The sequence below is a fragment of the Rhinopithecus bieti genome, unplaced genomic scaffold (genome assembly GCF_001698545.2).
Source record: "Rhinopithecus bieti isolate Rb0 unplaced genomic scaffold, ASM169854v2 scaffold_947, whole genome shotgun sequence".
Lineage (NCBI taxonomy): Eukaryota > Metazoa > Chordata > Mammalia > Primates > Cercopithecidae > Rhinopithecus > Rhinopithecus bieti.
The window spans coordinates 938,048-954,245 of NW_016803664.1; the positions used below are offsets into that span (position 1 = coordinate 938,048).

The 16,198-nt window shown below is 42.8% G+C and overlaps 1 protein-coding gene across 1 annotated transcript in view; it reads left to right on the plus strand.

The window, feature by feature from the left end:
- Positions 1–16,198, plus strand: part of MYO1E (myosin IE) — a 248,139-nt gene that overhangs the window by 93,667 nt on the left and 138,274 nt on the right. The window contains 1 exon segment of the mRNA XM_017895857.1: positions 11,366–11,509. Coding sequence (XP_017751346.1) covers positions 11,366–11,509 — 144 coding nt within the window.

Genomic DNA, 16,198 nt, shown 5'->3' on the forward strand with positions numbered 1-16,198 from the left:
CCCTCCCCTCCCCTCCCCTCCCCTCTTGATGTAGTCATGGTCTGTCACCCAGGCTATAGCGCAGTGATGCAATCATGGCTCACTGCAGCCTTGACCTCCTGGGCTTAAGCGATCCTCCCGCCTCTGGCTCTCAAGAGTAGCCTGGACCACAGGCATGTGCCACCACGCCCAGCTAATGTTTTGATTTTGTGCAGAGACGGAGTCTCGCTATGTTGGCCAGGCTGGTCTCTAACACTCCGGCTTAAGCAGTCCTCCCTCCTTGGCCTCCCAAAGTGCTGGGATTACAGGCATGAGCCCCCCTTGGTGAGGATCAGAGATAGGAGCCGCCATTCTAGGGTTCCTGGAATTTGTGAGGGAAAGGGGACAGAACCATTCTGGTAGTGCTTGCAGGAAGCACTTCCCGAGACAGAAAGAATACAAAGCAGGTGCCCAGGAGAATTTCCTGCTCAGCCTGAAGACAAGCCCAGACTGTGGGGACTACTGACATGTCCCACCAGTGGCTGGAAGAGTTTTTCTGAGGTGGGAGGTCTAGGTAGAGCAGGGGCGTTAGGAGCCCTGATGGAAAGTGCAGGGAATTCAGAACATGAACACAGGCCGGGTGCGGTGGCTCATGCCTGTAATCCCAGCACTTTGGGATGCTGAGGCGGACGGATCACGAGGTCAGGAGTTCGAGACCAGTCTGGCCAACATAGTGAAATCCCGTCTTTACTAAAAGTACACAAAAAATTAGCTGGACGTGGTGGTGTGCGCCTGTAATCCCAGCTACTCGGGAGACCGAGGCAGGAGAATGGTGTGAACCCGGGAGGTGGAGGTTGCAGTGAGCTGAGATCGCACCACTGTACTCTAGCCTGGGCAACAGAATGAGGCTCCGTCTCAAAAAAAAAAAAAAAGAAAAGAAAGAAAAGAATACAAACCAGGGTAGGTTCTACTTGTGAGAACAAAACCTAGGCTCTCATCTGCAAACTAAAAGGGAAATTTGGTCTTACCATGTGAGATTTTCCACAGCAGAGTAAAATACATTTGGGAAATAGAACAGAAGTTATTTAAATTCCCTATGGCTAGACTTGAAATTGACAAGAAAAGGCCCAATAGAGAATGCCAGTGTGTCCCCAGGTGTGGAACATGGACCTTAACATTGGTATTACAACCCCACATTGGTATATTTTACAATATTTGTCTTTTTCTTTTCCTTTTTTAAACAGGGTCTTGCTTTGTCACCAGGCTGAAGTGCAGTGGTGCAATCATAGCTTACTGCAGCCTTGAACTCCTGGGCTCAAGCAATCCTCCCACCTTTGCTTCCCAAAGCCTTGGGATTACAGGCATGAGCCACTGCACCTGGCTTACAACATTTGTCTTTGTAGCTATTTTTACACATTGAAGAAACAAAATTAGCACACCAAACTAGCACCAGATTTAATCAAAATTATTAAGGACAGTTTATAGAAAAACTTGAAGCATAGTACTGGTGGAACGTGGATATAGGAAACTTGCTAAAATAGTTGAAAATGACAGGTTTGGGAAAGATTGCAATATGGTATGGTATATGTCAGAAAAGTCATGGAGGCCGGGCGCAGTGGCTCACACCTGTAATCCTAACCCTCTGGGAGGCTGAGGCAGGCAGATCACCTGAGGTCAGGAGTTTGAGACCAGCCTGGCCAACATAGTCTCTACTAAAAATACAAAAATAAACTGGGTGTGGTAGCGCATGCCTGTAGTCCCAGCTATTCAGGAGACTTGAGGCAGGAGAATCACTTGAACCAGGGAGGTGGAGGTTGCAGTGAGCCAAGATCACGCCATTGCACTCCAGCCTGGGTGACAGAGCGAGACTCTTTCTCGAAAAAAAAAATAAAAAAGAGAGAAAAGTCATGGGGAAAGTCAGACATGGTAATCCTAGGGCAGACATATCGCATGGAGGGTGGGACACCTTCCTGCTTCAAATGGTGTTAGTATTGAAAGAACCTGTAGGTTGAAAGAGGTACAAACTTGAACACGTCTTTACAAAGCGAAGAGGAAGTTACATAAAGACCTTGCTTTGCGACCTGTGGTCTGGCGATGGGTGGCTTCTTTTGGGCAGCATGTCATCCAGGACCCTTGTCCTCATCCTGTAGTGGGTTGGAGGTGGGGATGGGGGCGGCCTGGCAGCTACAAAAATTTCCACAACAAAGCCTCTGAAAGTGAGTGATCATCAACCTCACCAGTAAAGCCACTACACCACAGTTCCTGACATGAGATTAGTATTTGGTACAATGCTTCCAGAATAATCAAAATTTTATAATTTTTTTCATTTGTGATGATATTAAACAATGATATTTGAAGAGTAGCTGGCCCTTAGTAAATGTCATGCACCGTAATTCATCACACCTAAGATGCTACTGGTTATAAAAGGAGCATCATTATTTTATTTACTGCATTGAAAAATTAGAAAAACACTACCAGTTAAGCTATGACACATCATTGACTATAAGACATCCTTTTTTTTTTTTTTTTTTTAAATGGAGTTTCACTCTTGTTGCCCAGGCTGAAGTGCAGTGGCATGATCTCAGCTCACTGCAACCTGCGCCTTCCAGGGTCAAGCAATTCTCCTGACTCAGCCTCCAGAGTAGCTGGGATTACAAGCGTGTACCACCGTGCCTGGCTAATTTTGTATTTTTAGCAGGAACGGGGTTTCAGCATGTTGGCCAGGCTGGTCTTGAACTCCTGATCTCAAGTGATCTGCCCTCCTTGTCCTCCCAAAGTGCTGGGATTACAGGCACGAGCTGCTGCGCCCAGCTGATTTTAAGACATACTAATTTCACAATGTAAAAATGTGAAAAAAATGCATCTTAGAGTTGACGGAATACATTAACTGTTCATTTACAACATCTTATCTTTGAACTGCTCATTGATATAGAAAAATGATCTTGTTTGAGATTAACATTTCAGGCAGAGAAAGTAAAAGAAAGTCATTGTGTCTCTTCCTTCTGGGGGCCTATTGTTAAAAAAAAGAGTTTGCTATATCTGCAAGCTGGAATAAACAAAAAGAACTGGAGACTGAGTTGACATGAAATAATAAAAAATATGGAAAACAGTGTCAGACATTTATATATTTCATTCTGCTTAGCGACATTCCTTCACATCCATTATCTTATTTGATCTAATTTTTTTCACAATGAAAACAGCTCTATGTGTGTATATTATACACACTCAGTAGAAAAATAAAACCATACAGAAAGTACACTTAGAGACAAACAACCACAACATTTTAACAACTGTATTTTTGTACAGCGATAGTGCATATAAATACTATCATATGTTCAATCAAAACAAAATTGAGGCTCGTTACCATCCCTTGTTATTTTTAACAAACCTTTTTTCTCCTCCTCCTTCTAACCCACTCAACCAGTGTTGCTAGCTTGGTGTTCACCTTCCATGCATTGGATCATGCCATCATGTAAAACCAACTCTACCCCTAAAAGGATTGGGGGTGGCTTGATGGTTCGTCTTATTTGATCTTCCCAATGGCCCGGGGGCAGTGTAGTGTTATGAACCCCTTTTTGCTGAGGAGGAGACAGGCTCTGAGAAGTGGAGTGATTTGTGTGACACTCTATGGCTAAGTGGCACAGGGTCTTGGCTGGGAGGGCTAGTCTTTGAGAGTTGTCCTTGGCTTTTTTGAGATCAAGTTGGTCACAAATACAACCTTGCAGCCTGAGATAGTCCCAGTTGATGCCTCTTCCTCCAGCTTTATTATTAACAACTCTCTCTTCTGCATCAAAAGTGTCCCAGGTTGAATGGTATGTTATATGTTTGCTCTAGTGGTGGCACACTTCTCCAGTGGGGGCCAACACTTCTAGGAAGGTTGATTCCAGACACCACCAAGAGATCACCGGACCCACGGTAGATCTGGAGCCAGTGTCTACACTTGGACTTAACGATGATATTGGAAGTGAGCTGTGATATAGCAGAAAGAGCAGAGAAAAGGAAGTCAGAAATCCCTGTGTCAAGTCTCAGGGATTAAGGGAGACCACGTATGTGAAAATGCTACACAAATAATGAATTTGTGGTATGGTCACATATATTTAAGTGGATGAAACTTTATGAATAAGCACATACTCCATATTCATTGAGTTAGTCCCTGCCCCAAGCCTCACATGCCAACCTCCCAGTGTACTTTTCCACCCACTCCAAGCAAAGGCATCATGGTGCATTATGACCCCAGGCTTCAGTTTCTCCATTTGTAAAATAGTGCAGAAATTATAATACTTGTGTCTTGCAAGTGTTGTGAGAATTAAATGAGATAATTATGTAAAAAGCATTGGCACATATTTCTGGTTTCAGTACATGTTAGTTCCAATTACCTAGGGGTGTAAGGGAATACGAGTGGTTTGTTGGCTACTGACTACCCTGTCCCCTGCGCACTGTTCTAGAAACACTTTTTCTTTGTATTGTACTCTGTGCACTGAAGTCCAGCACACACTTGCTTCAGAGACACATCTTCCCATCACCAAAATATTAGGGGGTTTAAATTTCATAAAGTTGAAATAAAGTGCAAGCCCATTGCTGGTTAGTAGAGCAGTTTGCAAGCCCAGTGCTTTGTATGTAGCAGACAAATATTTTTGGCTGAGTTTTCATAATTTGCAGTGGAAATAAATGTTTTTGTCCAGTAAAATGGCAGAAATGTAAAAGGTGGAATTCCAGAATGTCTTAAAATTAAAAGATCAGAGTGTTAGCAGGTAGTTCCTTTCCTGTTATTACTCACGGAGACAGAAAAATCCCATTAAAAAACAAGCTCAGTTGGACTGCAGGCCAGAGTGTTACCCATTGTCCATTGTTGACCATAAGAATATGGTTTATCTGCTTCTTAGGGTGATCCACTTATAACACTGGGGGCATTCTAGTCCCAGGTTTTCCGAAGTCAGATCTGCTATCCTGTTGTGCTCATGGGCCACCTAAATGGCCCAGACATGATACTATCTTATTGTCCAGACAGCATCTTCCAATCACCTTTCAAACCTGGACTTAGCACAGAATCCAGTCTTAGGACAGTCCTAGCTTTTGACTTTGAGAGCCTGGTCAGTGTCCAACAGCACCCCAGAAAATGCTCAATTATATTGATGTTTCTATTTCTTTTAAGATTTTACTAACACATGCATATGGTTAAAAATTGTAAACTGTACAAAAAGGTCTAAAATGGAAAATAAAAGTTACACTTCTCTTAAAACTCCAGGTTTTCTCCCCAAAAGTACCAACAAAACAATCATAGCACACATGCCTTTTTAAAAAAATTACACAAATTTAGGCCGGGCGCGGTGGCTCAAGCCTGTAACCCCAGCACTTTGGGAGGCCGAGACGGGCGGATCACGAGGTCAGGAGATCGAGACCATCCTGGCGAACACGGTGAAACCCCGTCTCTACTAAAAAATACAAAAAACTAGCCGGGCGAGGTGGCGGGCGCCTGTCGTCCCAGCTACTCGGGAGGCTGAGGCAGGAGAATGGCGTAAACCCGGGAGGCGGAGCTTGCAGTGACCTGAGATCCGGCCACTGCACTCCAGCCTGGGCGACAGAGCGAGACTCCGTCTCAAAAAAAAAAAAAAAAAATTACAAAAAAAAAATAATTCCATATCTGTTCCACATATTGACTACTCTTTCAATGAAACAATGTCTTGAAGCTCTTTCTATGTGAGTACATGCAGGTTCCTTTAATGACTGCAAAGTACTCCTTTGCAGAGTGTGCTGTATTCTGATCAGTCCCTTAATGATGCTTCTGTTTCCCTATTACAAACTTTGCTACAGTGAACAACCTTGCATATGTATCTTTTTCAGTTATATCTCGAGGTAATTCCTAAAATATACAGTTGCTGGCTCAAAAAGGATGAGGCTTTGATTTTTTTTTTTTTTTTTTTTTTTTTGAGACGGACTCTCGCTCTTTTGCCAGGCTGGAGTGCAGTGGCCCGATCTCAGCTGACTGCAACCTCCGCCTGCTGGGTTCAAGCGATTCTCCTGCCTCAGCCTGCTGATCAGCCGGGACTACAGGCGCATGCCACCATACCCAGCTAAATTTTGTATTTTTAGTAGAAACGGGGTTTCGCTATGCTGACCAGGATGGTCTCGATCTCTTGAGCTTGTGATCTGCCCACCTCAACCTCCCAAAGTGCTGGGATTACAGGCATATGCCACAGCACCTGGCCGAGACTTTGATTGGTATTTAGTCAATTATGTTTATATATTGGTCTGTGTCTCTAAAATTTCAATACTGATTTCCAAATTGCTACCTAAAAATACTGTGCGGTATACTCTTTGTAGAAGTTTCTAAGAGTACTGATGGTCACCTCCTCCCCCCTGCCCTGTACGGGGGCCTTGTTGTACTTACACAACACACTCAATTGTCTCTCTTTTCTGGGCATTTGAAGGCATTTGAGGATGGTGGTTACCCAGTGTATGGGTAACTCGTCCTTTCTCCCAGATAAATCAAAGAACAGTGCTCCCTGGGACACTAGTGAAGTGTTTGCAAAACCGCTGCTCTGTCGGCCAGGCCTACCCTGGGGCTGTCTCCTGGGCAATGAAGGTGGACTTTCAGGAGAGAATAATCCTCCCTGTGTATGCTGACTCACCTTTGCTCTTCCTGGTCCCCACCCTGGTAAACACACACCAGTTAGTGAGGTTCCACCTTTAAAAAAATCAGTCAGGGAATCACCCAGCTGAGGTTCCCAGCCTCAAGGCTGAGTTCTTCCGGTGTTTGAGGGACTCTGGTGTTTGGGTGCCACCTCTTAAATGTTAGCAACAAACCAGGCTATTGTGTGGATAGGGGCGTACCCTTCTTTCCAGAACTTGCACATGAATCAACTGCTTTTTAATAAACTACATCATCCTTAGAAACTGAATGTGGAGCTAAGAGTGTCTGTTCTCAATCTCTGTCTAATGGAAATTTCTCCCTCATCATTTGTAGGAAGTCTCAGGGGTAAGAGTAACTTTTCATTATTGTTACTACATTCATGTTGTAGCTGGCATGCCCGCCACTGCCCTCCTCCCTTTGTACAGTGTACTGCGCTCACCAGGGGCTGCTGGAAAATGCAATACCTTGTTGAGTATCCACCTGTTTAAAATGGTACCATTTTTAATGTGGGAAGCAAAAGGGAATTAGTCAAAAATGAAGCTCGCCTGAGAGTCCGTGAGGTAGTAGCCTTTGCCCTCTGAAGAGAACAGCTGTCCTCACACTGATGAGGAACCATCTCTGCTGCCCTCTGCCAGCACACATGGCAGCCAAACCTGCCCCTGCCTCTCAGCAGGGGTAGAAGAAAGGAGGGGCAAAACAGGTGTGAAGGGTTAGTTGTTCCAGAGCCCTAATGCATATTCTCACAATTCTAGGGCAGTAGTTTGTGTCTTAGAACAACTTTCAGCCTCTGCTCCCTAGATCACAGGATTGTGCATGGTAACGATGCCCCACCACCCTGCCCACTTACTCCCGGGATTCAGTGCCTGTGTGCAGAGGCCCTGTGCCTCTGGACAAGTCACACTAGTACTAAACTCTGTTGTCCCCAACCCAGCAACAGAAAAGGGTTTTTGTTTCACTGTGGGGAACTTTTCAGCTTCCCAGGCTGTGCTGAGAGCCTGCACATCCATGTTTGGTTTCCAGCTTTCCTGACAACCTTATCACCCTCTGTTAGAGCTTCCCAGCTCAGCCCTAGCCCAGCTTTCGTTGATCCACCTTGTCCTTGATGCTCTGGGCAGGTCAGGTTCTCCCAAAGGCTCTGAGTTGCTCCCACCTCCAGGTTCTTTCCTCCCTCCCTTTGCCTCATCTGGGTGGGTTTTTGGACATAGTGAGGAGTGGTCACTAAAGACAGAAGTTATCATTAGGAAACCTTGGGCAGTTTACAGTTTTTCAGCAGTAAAATAGAGATAGTAATACATAGTATGGGGGGAGGGTTGTGAAGGTTGAATGAGTTCACATATGTGACTATAATTGCCTGGCAGAGGGAGGGAGAGATGGGGAAGGGAGACAGTAGTTAGGGAGGGAGGGCAGAAGAAAGACAGAGCGGGGGGAGAGAGAGAGAGAGAAACTGATATGTGACCTATTGGATATAAAAAAGTATCAAATCAAAAATAGCTTTGGTGTTTAGTCTTCAATGCTCAGAAGAGATGGTCATGAATAAAATTGTATGTCTTTTTTTTTTTTTTTTTTTTTTTTTTTGAGACAGAGTCTCACTGTATCGCCCAGGCTGGAGTGCAGTGGCGTGATCTCAGCTCACTGTTAGCTCCGCCTGCCGGGGTCACGCCATTCTCCTGGCTCAGCCTCCCGAGTACCTGGGATTACAGGCACACACCACCATGCCCGGCTAATTTTTCTGTTTTTTTTTTTTCACTATGTTGATCAAGCTGGTCTCGAACTCCTGACCTTGTGATCTGCCTGCCTTGGCCTCCCAAAGTGCTGGGATTACAGGCGTGAGCCATCATACCCAGCCTAAAAATTGTATGTCTTTTTAATGATACATTTTGTTTTGGAGATAGTCTGTCGTTCTGTTGACATGTTAAACTTAATGGCTAGATATCCAGTAAGTCATTCATTTAGGAGACTGTAAAGAAACCACGTTTGGATGCATCCATAGTCATTGAATCTTCGGTTCACATCTTGCCTTGGCTACTTACTAGTTGGGAGATCTCAGTTTCCTCCTATATGTGGCATGGGAATATTAACCCCTGTCTCCTAGGATTGCTTGCAGTAGTAAGTAGATCACCCTCCACAAATCGAATAACTCATTGCTTTGCATATTGTAACCACTGTCGCCTCGTTGTAGATAGCAGACTGGAAAATGAGTCCTCTTCGAGCACTAAAGACTGGGGCTAGGAATCTTCAGTGTCGAGTGATATTTGGAACTATGAGAATCAATGAACTCCACTGTGAGTGCTGTTCTACTAGGAAATAACTACCATGAGAAAGAGGAGGAAACAGCCTCTGAGTGGGGGCAGTCAGGAATGTGTCTCTGTGCAGTGAGACACAGAAAGACTGATGGGTTTGATGGGTTATGCTAGGAAGGCAGTTTCTTCGGATCAGCACAAACATATACACCATGACACAGAGCTTCTCTGTTTCTTGTCCTTTATAGAAGTCTAATAACCACTTATTAACAGCCCTTGTGTTTTGTTCAATGGTGCTTACATTTTTAGATGTCTATGAGGGCTAAAAACCAACCAACCAACCTACAGGTTGGTTACTCTGGGACCTTAGTTTTCTGTGCAGAGTTACTGTGGGTGCCCAGAAACCTGGAAACGGTGGGGAGGTGAGGAGAGGAGGAATCACTGGGAAGTATCCGGCTGGATGGAGACCATGGGTATTCAATGGAAATCTAGTGAGTCATGCTGTGGCCAGTGCTTTTTTCTCTTTCTGCTTTGCCACAAGAGGAAGAAGGAGTGGTGAGGGCTGAGGTAATTTTGTAGAATTGATGTTGCATGTAGTTCTGAGAATGCCAGATATAGAGAGTTTCCCTCGGCAAGACAGCATGGGTGGCAAGCCTTCCAGAATCCCTTTCCAGAGCAGGAGCCCATGACACTGTATCCTTTTCCAGTGGTAGCCCCTTCTTGGCTGATTTTAAAAGATAGCTTTTCCTAGAGCCTCTTAGAACTTGCTCTTAGCAAGGATCTGTGTTTCCCATAGGAAAAGGATCTGTGTTTAGGAAAGGATCTGTGTTTCCCATAGGAAAAAAAAGTAAACCATTTAATGAATTTTAAAATAAAATTTGAAATGGCTTCTATCTTGTTTCTTTTCATCTTCTCTTCTCAAAAAGCCTCCTTTTCCCTTTTTTCGTCCTAGTTTAGATGTCTGAGCAGTTGGCCTTTCTAGATACCCTTACTCAGAATTTTTCTCTCCTTCATTCAAAGTCCCTCAAGTAGTGAGCAGGGAGGGAGCAGGGGCAAGTCTCACCCAGTTCAGTGCCCATTGCACTTACCCATTGGCGACACTCCCAGTAGAATGCAAGCATTTGAAGGTAAGGGAGGATCTTCCAATATTGTCATGTAATATTTGCCATTACTTCATATTTATTAGCTTTTTTGCTGATAAGTGTAGATTATAATGAATGTCCTTCCTCCTCTGGTCTCCTCCGGCAAATTCTAAATATCTTAGACCTACTTCAAATGGCTCCTTTTCCGGGAAGTCATTTCTTCTGCCTCTCCCAGGACAAAGTGGCCTACGCTTCACTCCTGGAACACCCATTTTGTGTGTGTATATGTTGACTGTTATTGATGCATGAATCACTTTGTTCCATCATTATCTAGGTGTCCTTCAAGGAACTTTGAACTGCCCAAGTGCTCAGCTCCCCGAGTGCTCATGAATCAACTTTGTTCCATCATTATCTAGGTGTCTTCTTAGGACTTTAAGCTACCCAAGTGTGCCATAAGAACTTGGCATGTAGCTGAACACATGGGGAACCCCACTACAGAAATGTCAAATGGAAGGAGGCCCTGGAGTCCACAGAGTGTTCAGAGGCCGCCCTGGTGTGAAGCCGAAAAATCCCAGACGTAGATGAGGGCCACAGCTTCGTCTACTCAAGGGGGCCATGCGGGGATGAGGTCTTCCTCTCCTGGGCGTGTTCCGTGATCTCATTTCGTCTGTCCTGTGCACATCCTCGTTATTAGAGCAGTAATCAGTCATAAAAATATAGCCATCTTTTGAATATGGAAAGACAGTATTAAATGTATGACAGTGATAGGTTTATGAAGGGAAAGTAATTTAGATGACTTGAGAAATTATGACTGTGTGACATAACCTTTGTGTGATACATATTCTTTCAAGTTCTGGGTTCTATCATATAATTTGCAAAACGAGACTAGAAAGTTTCTGTGTCGTTGCTTATTTTCACTGACAAATTCAACACAACAGTATGGTTGAAGGAGTCATCAGAGACTATCGACCATGTGTTATGCTATATTCCTGACACTGTTTAGCACTTCACGCATATTATTTTGTTTAATCCTTACAGCAACGTTGTGAAGTGGGTCTGTCTCCCATTTTACAAATGAGAAAAGAGGTCACTTTGTGTCACTTCAGGGATACAGTGAGCTTAGGGAGCTTTTCCCCACTTAGTATGTAGATAGCAAAGCTGGAACTTGAATCCTCATCTCATTGATTGCAGAATCTTTCTCTGCACTGCTCATTCTGCTACATTTTATTTGAAGAATATTTGGGACACAGTGAGAGCTTAGGGAGCTTTTCCCCACTTAGTCTGTAGGTAGCAAAGCTGAAACTTGAATCCTCATTGATTGCAGGATCTTTCTCTGCACTACTCATTCTGCTACATTTTATTTGAAAAAATATTTGGGAAATTAACAGCATTTTCTCTTTGTTACTACAGGGGAAAATAAGCTATCCTAGTAATTGTGTGTTTTATGTTCCCAGGGAAGCAAAGGTGCCTACCGATACCACTGGCAAAGCCACAATGTCAAGCACAGTGGTGTGGACGACATGGTGCTACTCTCCAAGATCACAGAGAATTCCATCGTGGAGAATCTGAAGAAGAGATACATGGATGACTACATTTTTGTATCCTTTATTGGCTGCTTTGGACATTTCTAAGTGATATTACAATGTCCACAGTTAAATTGTGGCTTTATGCTAGGTGCAGCAGCTCACGTGGGTAATCCCAGCAATTTGGGAGGCTGAGGCAGGAGGATTGCTTGAGCCCAGGAGTTCCAGACCATCCTGGGCAACACAAGGAAACCCCTTCTCTATTATAAAAAACAAACAAACAAACAAAAAAACTGAACTTGTGGCTTTATTCCTGCTTGAGAAGAGTTGTCTGAAAGTCTGATTGGATGCTGTGTGCTCACCTTGTTTTTCACAGTTTCAGAATGAGGTTTTGTATGTTTATATCACTTGGTTCAGGCTGTGCAAAGGGCAGAGATGATGTCCACTTATTCTCCTGGCATTTCACAAAGTGAAGACGTAGCCAGTATTTACCTATTTTCATCTATAATATTGTCCCTTTGACATGCTGTAGTCATGCACGTGGTGTCTAAAACCTCTGCTCTTCCTAGAGGAAGTCCTGGTTTGCAAAGAGTTCTGTCAATAATACATCCTGATTGCAAAGCAGAGACATTTAAGTCTGGACTTAAAAGGCTTAAAAATTTTGCCAGTTTTTCTGCATTTTAATGTTTACTAAAGGCAACGCGAGAAGTGAAGATTGACTATTGAAAATACCTGACGTTCTTGAGTTGTTCTTTATGTTTCAATTTTAGCTTGCCAGTTGCCATTTTTTATGGGGCTTTAAAAAATGCGGAATGGAAATTTGATTCAAATGTGGGTTGACTTCATTATCAACAGGGAACTGTGATATTTGCTTAAGTTCCTGTAGGATTCAGGAGTTTCGTCTGATGGAACTATGTAAAGATATAGTGGTAGAACTATTGTGAGAGTTAGTCATGGACATGCAAAACTCTGTGAAATCTATATAATCGTACCAAAAAGTTTAATTTGGATGCCAGTAGTACCTTCTGAAAGTATGGTGTCATGGATGACCTATTAAAAAGTGGAGTCTTTGCTACTGATGTGATACACATCTTAGATTTTTACCCAAAAAGCTTGGGGAAGAATAGTTTTCACATCGGTGGCTTATTATGATTACTTAAACTGCTTGTTTGACTATTAGCTAAAAGCACTGGAACGTATGCAGTAATAACTTTTGCAGGGGCTGCCTGTCCCATCACTGGTAAGTGGGGGGCACGGTGGGGGTTCAAATTATCAGGTATTTAGCAAACAATACTATCAAATAATTAACAGCATTATTCCAAGGCATTGGGACCATTCTGACCAGTACTCTGCTGTTTCTTATTTACTATAAGGGAATTTTACCAATATCTATGCAGTTAAACCTCTGAACCTCTGTTTTCAAGGATTAACAGATATAGTTGGAGTTATTGCCTGCATTATAATTGCATCATTTAAAAAATTTATTTTATTTTTATAGCACTTTGGGAAGCTGAGACGGGTGGATCACTTGAGATCAGGAGTTTGAGACTAGTCTGGCCAACATGGTGAAACCCTGTCTCTACTAAAAACGCAAAATTAGCGGGCTATGGTGGCGTATGCCTGTAATCCCAGTTACTTGAGAGGCTGAGGCAGGAGAATTGCTTAAGTCTGGGAGGCAGAGATTGCAGCGAACCAAAATTGCACCACTGTACTCCAGCCTGGGTGACAGAGCAAGACTCTTGTCTCCAAAAAAAAAAAAAGTAAACTTATTTTATTTTTAAGTGACAAATACTAATTGCATATAGTTGTGGGATATAATGTGATTTTTTTTTTCTTTTCTTTCTTTTTCTTTTTTTTTTTTTTTTTTGAGACAAGGTCTCTCTCTGTCACCAGGCTGGAGTGCAGTGGCACGATCCCGGCTCACTGCAGCCTCTGCCTCCCGGGCTCAGGTGATCTTCCCACCTCAGCCTCCCAAGTAGCTGGACTACAGGCACACACCACAATGCCTGGCTAATTTTTTGTAGAAATAGGGTTTCACTATGTTGCCCAGGCTGGTCTCAAACTTTTGAACTCAAGCAACCCATCTGCCTCGGCCTTCTAAAGTGCTAGGACTACAGGTATGAGCCACCGCGCCTGGCAATGTGATGTTTTAATATGTGTATACATTTTGAAACAATAAAATCAAACTAATTAACATATCCGTCACTTCACATACTTATTGTGTGTGGTGTAAACATGTAAAATCTACACTCAGCAATTTTGAAATGTACATTATTACTTATATAACTTCTGTATCAGGGTGGCGACCTATGGCTGACAGACAAAATCTTACCACCGTTTTTTGGACAGCAGTTTTGTTGGAACACAGCCATGGTCATTCGTTTAGTTGTTGTCTAGGGTTGTTTTCACACTACAGTGGCAGAGCTACGTAGTTGTAACAGACTGTCTGCAAAGTCTCAAATATTGACTTTCTGGCCCTTTGCAGAAAAAAAATTGCTGACTTCTGCTCCAGATACCTGTGCAGGGCTTCCTTTTTTTGTTTTGTTTTGTTTTGAGATGGAGTCTTGCTCTGTCACCCAGGCTGAAGTGCAGTTGGCGTAATCTTGGCTTACTGCAACCTTCACCTCCCAGGTTCAAGCGATTCTCCTGCCTCAGCCTCCTGAGTAGCTGGGACTACAGGCGTGTGCCACCACGCCCAGCTAATTTTTGTATTTTTAGTAGAGACGGGGTTTCACCTTGTTGGTCTGGCTGGTCTGGATCTCTTGACCTCATCATCCATCTGCCTCGGCCGCCCAAGGTGCTGGGATTACAGGCGTGAGCCACCGCACCCGGCAGCTTCATTTAATTTAATTGTACAAAAGCAGTTATGTTCAGTTGCAAGTTTTTATTTTATTTGGTCAAAATACTGAAATATGCTTACTTTATCTGGACTTCTCACCATCAAAAAAATGTTAATCACTTTTACGTGCAGCACCCACAGCACTTAAAAACTGGCAGATAATTGATTAGAAGGAGCTGGGTGGCAGGATGTGGATCTGGACTGTCTGGCTTGGTCTGCATAGATCTGGTGACCGTAATGTTTTGTGACCTCTGTGCCTTGGTTTCCGTACCTGTAAAATGGGAGTAATAATAAAATCTCCCATGTGAGGCTGTTGTAGGGTGAAACGAAATGAAGAATGCAGCGAGTAAACAGTAAGTATGGGTCATTATTACCACGCACTCGGGCAGGTGTGTAAGTGCTTCCCCTATTTCCGAGTTATTTTCCAAAAATTCAACTGTACAGTTGTTTATTGGTAATTAAAATGCATTTTGCCACAGAAACCGTTATAAATGGAGGATTGACAAGCCCATAGAAATCTTCATTTCCACTGAATGTAGTAGTTGAACAAATTGTATTTTGAAATGTTCTTGGAACGTGGGCTGAACTTACTGCATTGAAAACATGGAAGTATGGTTTTTTGATAGACTGGGTATAAAAAGAAACAAATGGTGTCCGTAGTCAGTCCCTCCTAACTCCAGACAGCCTCACTCCTCCCCATCACGATTGTTTACTCCCAAAACACCAGAAGCAGGGACTATGTCTTGTATAACTTATTTAAAAAGCAACATATAAAAACCCCTTAAAGCAATACATGTTCATTTAACATGGTTCATACCATGCAGTCAAGCAAAAAGGAAAATACCAAAGTCACCCAGAACCCATCGCCAAAGGTTAGTTCTTATTAATCTCTTGGTGTAGAGTTTTCAGTTTAACCACATATGGTCATGCATATAGGTGTGCTTTCTTGTTAATTTTAAGAAAAATGGCATCATCCTGCCTCATGTATTTCTTGGTTTCCTGCATAATTTTTGGCATGGTGCATTGTATTAAGTATTCATTGACAATTTGTTGACTGTTAAGACTTGCTTTTTAAATTCAGACAACAGAGTTTTTAAATGACTCACACAGAGAGGGCTGTTTATGCGCCTTTGAATTAATGCCTTTGAATCGATGACTGACGAATCGTGTGCTCTACCAAGGAAATGAGTTACTGGACCACTAATGACTTTATGTTTTAGAAATCTCTACCCACTCAATATATGGGAAGCCCAGCATAAATGTGCTTTCTATCATTAGCACAGAGTAGCTTTCAGCTTTGAGGAAGCTTGATGGATGTTTATGATATAATACGGGTGGTCTGCTGCAAATCTTCCTCTGCTAAGTGATAAAAGCGTCCTTTAACACTTCAATGTTAAGGGAATATTATAATAGAATGGCATTACTGTAAGTAAGAGTTGGGTTTTTTCCCTCTCCTATGTTTAATTGTTAAGACAAGAAGAGACTTGATTTCACATTAAGTTATAAGATTGCTCACTTTATCCCTTCTATATCTAATTCCTGCACATTGTCTTGTATTGAAAATCAGCATTTGGGGCAATCGATTGTTAATGCATTTAGGCTGAATGCACATTTCTTCTACATTAGGAAAAAAAAAAATCCACTTCGAAAATGCTGACATTGTTTACCAATAAAACTCCATATTTTTGACTTATTTGTCCTATGACAAAGAAGGTTTAATTTGCCATCTGTTTGTCATCGATGTTGCCGCACTTTTTACAGTTACATTGTAAGATCTATGAGGAAAACATTACAGTGTTCTCTATTGTGCATGGGGAGAGAGCACTTCTGACCACTTGGCTGACGAAAAGAGTTCCTGTGCAAAGCACTCCGTGCTCATTCGGTCCAACTTTCCAAACTTGTTTTTACTCAAAGACTGCACATTT